Source organism: Perca fluviatilis, chromosome 14 (genome assembly GCF_010015445.1).
Source record: "Perca fluviatilis chromosome 14, GENO_Pfluv_1.0, whole genome shotgun sequence".
NCBI classification, from domain to species: Eukaryota; Metazoa; Chordata; class Actinopteri; order Perciformes; family Percidae; genus Perca; species Perca fluviatilis.
In genome coordinates this window covers 19,396,882-19,406,839 of record NC_053125.1, presented here as the reverse complement: position 1 = coordinate 19,406,839, position 9,958 = coordinate 19,396,882, and the positions used below count along the sequence as shown (strand labels likewise).

General features: G+C 40.0%; 2 protein-coding genes across 2 annotated transcripts in view; one reads left to right on the top strand and one right to left on the bottom strand.

Moving 5' to 3' along the window:
• The first annotated feature begins 481 nt into the window (after positions 1-481).
• pnp5a (purine nucleoside phosphorylase 5a) lies at positions 482-3,359 on the top strand. Its single transcript, XM_039823439.1, has 6 exons — positions 482-504; positions 1,291-1,460; positions 1,547-1,650; positions 1,843-2,018; positions 2,224-2,414; positions 2,629-3,359. Exons 1-6 carry the CDS (start codon positions 482-484, stop codon positions 2,838-2,840), a joined length of 876 nt encoding a protein of 291 aa, XP_039679373.1. The 3' UTR covers positions 2,841-3,359.
• A 707-nt stretch (positions 3,360-4,066) lies between these two features.
• Positions 4,067-9,958, bottom strand: part of capn1 (calpain 1) — a 32,169-nt gene continuing 26,277 nt past the window's right edge. The window contains exons 13-23 of the mRNA XM_039822122.1: positions 9,594-9,605; positions 9,227-9,438; positions 8,677-8,716; positions 8,520-8,585; positions 8,381-8,438; positions 8,180-8,244; positions 7,004-7,072; positions 6,603-6,681; positions 6,291-6,407; positions 6,020-6,078; positions 4,067-5,868 (exon numbers count right to left, since the gene is read on the bottom strand). Coding sequence (XP_039678056.1) covers positions 5,842-5,868; positions 6,020-6,078; positions 6,291-6,407; positions 6,603-6,681; positions 7,004-7,072; positions 8,180-8,244; positions 8,381-8,438; positions 8,520-8,585; positions 8,677-8,716; positions 9,227-9,438; positions 9,594-9,605 — 804 coding nt within the window. The 3' untranslated portion in view covers positions 4,067-5,841. The remainder of the gene's footprint in view (positions 5,869-6,019; positions 6,079-6,290; positions 6,408-6,602; positions 6,682-7,003; positions 7,073-8,179; positions 8,245-8,380; positions 8,439-8,519; positions 8,586-8,676; positions 8,717-9,226; positions 9,439-9,593; positions 9,606-9,958) is intronic.

Genomic DNA, 9,958 nt, shown 5'->3' with positions numbered 1-9,958 from the left:
GAAAATACAGACTGTTAATCAATAGTGGAAAGCAGGATGTGAAGTGGTTTATAGTGGCTGTTGGGAAAAAAGAGGGGAGTGAATGGGGTGTCGATTAGAACATACACACATATTTCCTAAGTTGCATGCTATTTTGAAGGTGTGTCCACCCAGCCAATGAGGGTGCAGCATCCACATGCGTCATTTTTAACAGTGGTGGAGTGAAGGGGGGCGGGGGGCTCTGTGCCTATAATAAACCCAGCGACAGCGCCTTTTCTCCACAGACAAGAGGGAAGAACTGAAGACTTTAACAGGACTCCAAACCAGAGAAACTCAAGAGAAGATTTCTTTTTTAAAGTTTTCTTGTCTATTATATCTTATATTTTTAACAGCTGGCCTCTAATTTAAAGTTTTTGCTGCTTTGGAACTTGATTTTCTGCGCTAAAAAGTGCACATTTTGTCATTTTTCTTATCTGATCCGACTATTATTTAATCCTTCGCAATGTTTCCAGAGACAAAAAATGGGTGAGTACACTTTTGAACAAACTGTACTTTCCGATTTCCTCGTCCCATGCTGCTGAACACATGGCCCCCTTCATGGGCAGCTCGGGACTGTGGGTAAAAAATATACTAGGAATGTTTGGCTTGGGGCCAAAAATATACTGTATATGTGCACATGCTCTGTGGGCAGCAAAATAAAAGCCATTCATTTATTCCTGAGGGAGTCCTACATGGTATTAAGCTGCCTTTTACATTTTATATGAACTTTATGGCACATTCTTAATGATTAGACCATTAGTAATATCAATATTCTTCATTAAGACTGTTCTGTGGCAGTAGGTGGCAACTTTATTTGAACTTTAAAGTGTTTGTAAGGTTTTAATAAAGCACTACAGGGCTTGCCTTGCAGTTTCAGAGTATATTTATTTATAGCACAGTCTTGTGTATCCATTGATGCATGCTTGAGTACAGGTGAAAGCAGTTTATCGTTGAAAGGAAATACTCAAATTGTCAAATTAAAGGAATCAGTGAGTGTTATCAACTCAGCAGACAAAACGGTGTGTGCGTGTCACCACTGAAGAGCATGAGAGGCGTGATACTGCTGTGACTGCAGGAATGTGTGTGTGTGCGACAGTTAGAGTGTGTGTCTCTTCAAGTCATATCCTTATAAGTAGCAGTTCTCAGATCAGGCCTGCTGCCCAGAAAATCCTGTAATCTGATTATAACGACCATGTCACATGCTACTTAATAAGGTTAATAAGGGCATTTTGCAGTCAACCTGACCTCCGACCCTCTTTTCATGTCATCCAGCTACACCTATGAGGACTGCAAGGCCACTGCTGATTGGCTGCTGGCCCAGACAGACGTCCGACCCAAAGTGGGCATCGTGTGCGGCTCGGGGCTCGGAGGGCTGGCTGAAATGTTAAAGGACCAGGTAGCCTTCAACTACAAGGACATCCCCAACTTTCCACAGAGCACTGGTGAGTTTAACTGCAAAAGTTGCTGACTGGTTTCCCATTTGCTTTTCATATTTACTGACTGGTTTGTTGCTTTTGTTCTCCTGCAGTGCACGGACATGCAGGTCGGCTGGTGTTCGGCACCTTAAAGGGGAGGCCATGTGTTTGCATGCAGGGGCGCTTCCACTTGTACGAGGGCTACTCAATCCAGAAGGTGTGTGTGCTGCAACAAGTTTCAGAGTGCATTTGAACACTTGAACTGAGGAGCAAGTTGGCATGAAATGCGCGGCCTTTAAAGAATGCTGCTGTGCTGAAAGATCCTTTAAAGCAAAGTCCCCTCTGAATGGTTATATGACGTATAGTGTATATTTATTTGTATTTTATGTATATTTGTGTGTGTTTCCAGATCACGCTGCCCATACGCATCTTCAAGCTGCTCGGTGTGGAGACGGTGATGCTGACCAACGCAGCCGGAGGCCTCAATCAGGACTTTAAAGTGGGAGACATCATGATCATCAAAGACCACCTCAACATGCCGGGCTTCGCTGGCAACAATCCGCTGTCTGGTCCCAACGATGAGAGGTAGGATGGGTTTCCTGCACCGGGGCATGTTGCAAATAGTTGCAATAGTTAAATCAGCAAAGAGAAAGTATCACTATGGAAATACTGATGGTCTTTCTGGCATAACCAGGCCTGTTAAACCTGTCTGTAGACATGCAGCAATATCTCTTTTGGCCTTTGCCCTAACTAAACCTACCACCCCTCCCTCTACGTGTTCCTCTCGCAGGTTCGGTGTGCGTTTCCCCTGCATGTCCGACGCCTACGACAGAGAGCTGCAGCAGATGGCCATGGATGTGGGACAGGAGCTCGGCTACGGAGACTTCCTGAAGGAGGGCGTCTACTGCGTGCTGGGCGGACCCTCGTTCGAGACCGTTGCTGAGTCCCGTATGCTGTACAAACTGGGCGCTGATGCTGTCGGTGAGTAGTGTTTAATGGACTTAATTGTGATTATTAGCCACCAATAGAGAATAATTTAGGTACAGTGCATGGGCAGCAACAATGTGTAAAAAATGTATCTTTAAAACTGCAGTAAGTAGCAAAAATAAACATATTCATCACTTTTATATCTTTCCTGGTATATTTTATATTCGCCCCAATGTTTTGTTTTGAATACCCCTCTTTTCCTCGCCAGGCATGAGCACAGCCCCCGAGGTGATTGTGGCGCGTCACTGCGGCATGCGTGTCTTCGCCCTCTCCTTGATCACCAACCAGGCGGTGATGGACTACGACAGCGCAGAGAAGGCCAATCACGAGGAGGTCCTTCAGACAGGCAAGGAGCGAGCGGAGCAGCTGGAGCGGCTGGTTTCCACCATGGTGACCAAGATCGAGCACAACAACAACTAGGCCTAAAAGAGACGCCATGCTAGTCAGAAGCTAGCTTTTAGCACAGTAGTATGACTGACGAAGACTCAAAGTGGTTATGGTTTATATTTCATGCTATTGTGCCTAAGAAAAACCCTCTTAGTTTATTATTTAGGCGAGCAGTTAGGGCTGTTTGTAGTTGTAGGTCAAAAGATGATACTATTGTAGTCTTCTGAAGAATCTCACTTATATACACAAATACAGAACAGACACATTTGTTTTCATGTCACTGTGCCCCATCTGACATTACATTCCTCTACCGAGCGGCTTCAGATAAAAACATGTTTTTGTATCATTTAAAACGAGAAATATTTGTTGTAACTTAAAATATGTGATCAACTTGTATAAATGCTGCAATTTAACTTAACAATGAGCAAAAATCTGCTGAAAAATCTTAATATTATGATGTTGTTGAAATGTGTACATTAGTGGACTTTATGTATTTGACTGTTCTTGTTTTTTTTCATATACATGTTATTAAAGATACTATTTATTACTATATTAAGTTGTGTTGTTCTTTTTGGTATGGAGCGGAGTCTTTTTTCAAATTAATTTAACTGATTTGCTCATCACAACCATAAATACTGTATATAGCCTGGAAACCAGACAAATCTGCTCCTTTCATTTGTTCTGGCAGATACGTCTTGCCCCCCTCACATTCAGATTTCCAGCCAGCCAGGCCCTGGACGGACCAATCACAATCTTTCATCTCACAAAGGATGGGTTTAAGATGATGACTGAAAGAGCCAAAAATGTGCCATGCTTACCAAATGTAGTTACCGAACGTAGCTTTCGAAACTTAGGTCAAACAGAAATGCTGATCAAATATAAATCAAGATTCTGTTACTGTGTTTCCTATATCCAGCCTTAAATGTTTTCAGAGACACATTTTAATGTACTGTTTAGCAGTAAGTTTTTGACCATGCAGCCATTTTTTTCCTGCTTTAAAAATGGTCCAAGCACCGCCCTAACATGCATGTTGCTCAGAGCTACGTCGTTTCGCATTTCTAATTGTCTGTAGGTCTATTCAATTGCGTGCAGAGGTATTTTGGTCTGCCCCGTTGATAACGCCCTTGGTAATCGAAAATGAACTGAGAGGTTCTAGACTAATACATAATTGCGAATTAGTTTGGCGATGCCAGGCTAATTAAAAATAATCACCTGGCTCAGACTTATTATAAGAATATAAATTGATAATTAATTCAGAGACTCGTAAATCCCCATTTTTATTTTCAAAGTGTGTATAGACGTTTTACAGAGACGCTACACAGTTAAACAAATGTATTGCATGATGACTGGGTCCAAAGGGACACCAATGTAAACATTAGGTCATGTTACATAAGCATTACGCTGCAAAAACTGAAGACATGTATGCTAAAGTATCTTAAGGTTTTAGCTTTCAATTTTTGATTAAATGTTTCAAATTCAATTCTTCCATTTACAAAAAACACAAAAATAATTGGTATAACAAACTATTTTGGCATTTGAAACACTTGCAGCTCTTTGCTTGATAAGAAAATGACAACACTTAACATGTAGATCCTCCATATTAAAAAGCTTTCAAGTCTTTTTCCCCCAAAAGCGACATATTATTTTGGAATACAACCCTTCAAATAAAACACTTGCTCCCCTGGTTGAACAGACATGTAATTCGGCAGGCAGACAATATACAGTATATCACATTTCACACTGCATGCATACAACATACCGATCCACCTTGCATAATAGTTTACCTTCACCTAAAGTATTGACATGTACTTGTTCCCTTCGAAAGGCATGATTAAACAAGGACGATGCATCCCTTTTTAACTATGATACCCAGTTACAACCATGATATAAAATTCTTTTTCTTTTCATATTTTGAAAAACAGTCAATAAAAAGTGCCATGCATAATAATAAGTCTTAAAGCTAAACCTGTATTGGTTTTAAGGAAATATAAAGCAACACATTCTCTATGATACAGCACACCATCATTGTCTCCACACTGCAGGGCTCAGTAAAGCTTTATTGGTGGACTCTTTGGTGCTGAGGCAAAGTTTGGCATAAGATTGATACAGATAGCACCAGGCTGGCAATGTCACTACAAAGGCAGAGTAGAGCTACATGTTGCACACATTCATATGGGCTGAATGTGTGGCATTAAAAATAGGCTGGAGGAAAAGCTGGCACACTCAGCAGTTGTCCACATCGACCACATCTGGCACCAAGATTGTAATAACTGACAGCAGGTTTAAAAAATAAAGCTCTGGAGCATTTTGCTGATTGTCCTCAAGTACATTAACTCTTGGTGGACTAGCCACAGGGTTTGTTTTCCCTTATCACTTACTGATAAGCCACAGGCCTGGTTGTGAGCATCACCGAGCAGGAGGAAGCGCGCTTGTGACAGTGCGAGACGTAAACATTAATTGTGTTTTTCCCCTCCCTTTCTTTTGGCATTTTGGGCTATTACTAATGAATGTTTATTAGTCAATTCATCAATTTATTCAGTTTCTTAATTGATTTATTTACTCAGGTTTGGTCTTTTAAAAACGTGGTAGATACAGTACAAGCCCTTTAAACATGAACGACAGCTAGGATAAGGAGGTCATTTTTAAGATAATAGATTGCTTTTTTCTTTTCTTTTTTCACCAAGCAACTAACATATCACTAAAAAAATTGCCTTCACCAAGTGAAATTTAACAACAGGTTTTTTTTTCTTCTCCCAGAGGAACTCTGCCCCAAGACAAGAAATGTTTGTACAGCTAAAAAGGTTGTAGCTCTGCAAACTGAACGCCAGGCTACGAGAAGTGACAAATAACAGATTGGCACATTATTTCTAAAGTAAACACTGTAAAGCTGAATTTACAGTTGTTTAGCATCAAAGGGCCTCGGCAGCAAGAGGAAGAACTGGTGCAGAAAAAAAGGCACTTCTGAAACAACACATACTGGGCCTGAAGCTGCAGCCGGATGCAGTGCAAGATTTATAGAGGAGTCCACTCATCTCTAGGCAAACATGGTCAGAGTAATCCACTGTAGAACACAGAGAGCATGTAAATTAGGTGATGCTAATTATAAATAATACAGAGGCACTTTATGCACAGAAATGGTTGATCTGACCCAAGCACGAAAAGCAAAGAAATTGTTCGGTTGTATGGTTGCATTTCTGTGTGTGTTGCCATACCTGATTGAAGTTGAGGCACAGGACACCGTTGTTATCTGTGTCCATGGTTTTAAAAGTTTCTGCAGAGACAGAAACAAAGACAATCATGTTTATCTATTCTGGTTTAATGTGCTGTGTTGTGTCATGCATGAATCTCAGCAACCCACAGACATGTACTCTATGTTATTTATTCACAATCACGAATGGTATCGTTTGTGTTAAACTGAGGTGATAACAAGTAGGTAATCTGATTCTTTAAAAGACACTGAAAGTGTGCAGTAATGCGACTCACTGAACATGGTCTCCAGTCGCACCAGACAGGTGACAAAGTTGTCAAAGTCGAGAGTCATGTCAGCCTCGGTGTAGCGCAGGATGATCAGCTGGAACAGGTGGTTGGTCAGCTTGAAACCTGAAGGAAAGAGGAGACAAACGGAAAAAAAAAATAAAACCACCAAGTTTCACAAAAACAGTAATCAAAAGTGTCAGGAAAAGAACTCATAATGCAGCAGGGAACAATCTCTAAACAAGTGAAGAAGAGTGAAAATGCCTGACTCTTGTGTTCCTCTGTCTCTTTTCTGGTAATTGAAATGAAAAGGAACCGTACCTGCAGAATCAAGAGCCATCCTCATCTCATAGGAGCTCATGGTGCCCGATTTGTCCACGTCAAACTGCCTGAATATGGTCTGGCACGGTAACACAAACAAAGAAAATATCAAACCGAAAGAATAGAGAGAAAAAATGTAGACAAGAAAACAGAAAAAAATAAGATGGAAAAAAAAAAAAAGATCCTGTAAGTCATTGTAATGAGAAACTAACGAAATAATGACTTAGTATTATAAGTAATCGTTTCGAGAAGGTTTCTCATTTTAATGATTTACAGGATCTTTTTTCCCATTACTGCCAATGTGATGGGAAAAAAGATCCTGTAAATCATTAAAATGAGAAATCAGAATCAATATTACTTAGCCTGATTTCCCAGCCTGACCGATGAGTGTTTAATCTTACCAGGTATCGTTTAATCTTTTCCCAGAGTACATGGAACTCTGTCAGGCCCAGCTTTCCACTGCCGTCCGTCTGGAGTCCAGAAGTTAAGGAATGACAGTGACTTTCATATGATCGACAAGTACGACAACAGAATTTATTAAACTTTAGTAAATAATATCGGAAGCAGCCAACTTTAAAGGGGAACTCCACTGATTTTACAATTTAAAGTCTGTTTACAGGTCTTAAGGGAGTACATATGTGAAAAAAGTGATGTTGAGTTGCATTTTGGGTAATGCAGTTGCCAGGTTTTGACCAGGAAGAACAATGCATGGAATCAATGTTTTTAAAATCTGTAATTTTACTTTTACTTAAAGCTTTAGTGCGTAACTTTTTGATATTAATTAACGTCCGTTACCTTCAAGCCATTGCCAAATGAGTTGCTACAAAGCTAATTAAGACTATCAGCTCCACACAACTCTCTCTGTATTTCTCAGTATGGCTATGTTCAGAAGATTATGTTGTCCGGCGACTTCCCCGCGCAAAAAACTTGAGTGAAGATAATGACCTCTTCTGAAGAGTCCATCATGTTTCTTTAATCCTCCGTGTCCTTCTTGGCTACTAGCAACTGCATCGAGGAGGGGTGGAGGTGGTGCGCGGTCACGTAAGGCTTGTATCATGTGGACGCGCCAACAGTGTTGTTGTCATTACTTAGAATTCCTCATGGAGGAGACAGAAACTAACGCACTATAGCTTTAAGTATGTTCTGTTTCAAGTATTGTACTTTGCTACATTTCAAATCACATCCGTTACAGAGTAAAAAATAGTAAATAAAAAAGGTCACTAATGTTGCTTTGGTAAAGTATCTGTCAACAAACTAAAATCGGAAGCTGCTTTGTGTCCTAATCAAATCACAAAAGACTGTGATTTAATCAAATAAGTACAAGTATAAATAAGATAATAAATAGGTATAAATATAAAAAAGTATATCTTCCACTGCTGTTAAAAAGTAATTAGGTAACTTTTACTCTGAGTACATTTAAATAAGCTACTTTTTACTTTTACTTGAGTAGATCTTTTAAAGCTAAGCTAAATCGGTGGAGTACTCTTTTAAGGAATCCAAAGAATGCTACATGCTTGTTCCATGATAATATTTATGTTCTATTAAGAATTGATATTCTAATGCCATTTCAAGGATACGTCCATGAGGCTTATCATACTGCGACAAGCTTCTTTTGTGAAGCCATCCGTTTTCAGGTCTTTATCTGTTAGCAAGAGAAAGTAAAACAGAAAGAGAGGAGAATAACACTTTTAAAACTCTATATTGAACAAAAAATGAAACACATGTTCAACTAATTCCATAATGTTATGAGCAAGCTTGTAATTACAGCTGGTACTAACGTTTGCTGATGATCCTGTTCAAGATGGTTTGCAGCTCTGTGAGGCTGATCTCCATGTCCTGTTGGCACATACAGAGACGGTCAAATTATTTAAATATGTCCGTGTATATACCACCAATCATTTATCTAGGCGTGCTCACCGGCCCAGCCAGCTGTCTGAAGAGATTCTTAAAGGAGCTGTCGATCTGGCTCTCATCCAGCTGAGTCTGAAACACAAACAGAAGTGTTTTCAGTATGCATTTGGTTTCTTTCCACACGTCATTAGCAGCCAGGTGGTCAGTTGTTTCATCCTCTCACCTCTGGTGGAAGATCCGCTACAACGTCATCATCAAGCTCCCTGACGTGAAGAGAAGAAAGATTTTTCATTGCTTATTTTCAAATGTGTAATATCTATCATCAGTATTTCTTTATACATTACTTTTTTTAACTTGTTTCTTTCTCCTTCTCTTAAGTCTTTAAAGCTTCAGTGCGTAACTTTTTGATATTAATGAACGTCCGTAATATTCGGGGGGGGGGGGTCACAGAAGACTTGGATCATGTTTTGTTGGACAACAGTTTTGTTGTCATTACTTAGAATTCCTCATGGGGGTGACAGAAACTACGCACTATAGCTTTAACTGCACATTTATCACAAGTAACACTGATCCTCCACAGGTATAATAGCATTGGCTTTTGGTATCAACACTTTACCAAGAATAGTTGGAAATAATGAAAATAATAATGCTGTAGATGTTAAGAATAAATCCAGACAAAAAGTTGATTATTTTCACTCATTTTCTCCCCCAAACATCATATCACGACCAGAGCCTCTTCTCCAGATCCCTCACACTCTGTCACAGCCACTCACTCTGAGTTGGCGGGTTTCTCAGAGAAAACTCGGAGGACAAAGTTGGCCTCTTTGTTCGGCTCGAAGGTGGAGGGGACGACGATGTATTCCCCGGGCGGCAGTTTCAGACGCGAGCTGACCTCCCTCAGGTTGATGAAGGTCTCCGAGCGAGCGCTGGAGGCGTGGGTGAGGAAAAAGTCTCGCTTCAGGTGGACTGCTGAACTGCCTGCAAACTGAGAGGGGATAGAATTAGTCAGCTGTTGAACATATCCTTTATCTTTCTAACGCTCTTGTACTTGTAAATATTGGGTTAAATCCCTTTATGTTTGTATTTCACAATGTCTGGGTTGCACTTAAAAAAAAGTTTAAAAAAAAGTAAAACTCATACCTCCTTTGGAACCTGCATAGGACGAAGAGAGAGAGAGTGAGAGAGAGAGAGAGATGAGATTAATAACATGATAGATGTGATCAGGGACAATAAAAAGACAGGAAAGAAGCTACAAAGTTGAGATTTGTTGGGCGTAAGAAATGAAAGAATTGAAAAAAAAAATTTAAAATAAAATGCATGAATCTAACTAAAGATAATGTAAAATTTCACAGATGCTTTTTTGGTTTCCACTTCATTCTCTGCTCAAATTGGGAAAAAAAGTTACTGGAATTAAATTTCAGCATTGCCCAAATGCAAGTTGTCCTGGATTGGAAAACACAGTGAAAAGGCAGGGAATAATCAAGTAGCAAAGCCTCACAATGGGC

Coding starts and splice junctions, on each gene's coding strand:
- pnp5a (XM_039823439.1), top strand. CDS start 482: ATGTTTCCAGAGACAAAAAATGG. Junction 505..1,290: donor TTTCCAGAGACAAAAAATGG/GTGAGTACACTT, acceptor CATGTCATCCAG/CTACACCTATGAGGACTGCA. Junction 2,019..2,223: donor TCTGGTCCCAACGATGAGAG/GTAGGATGGGTT, acceptor TTCCTCTCGCAG/GTTCGGTGTGCGTTTCCCCT.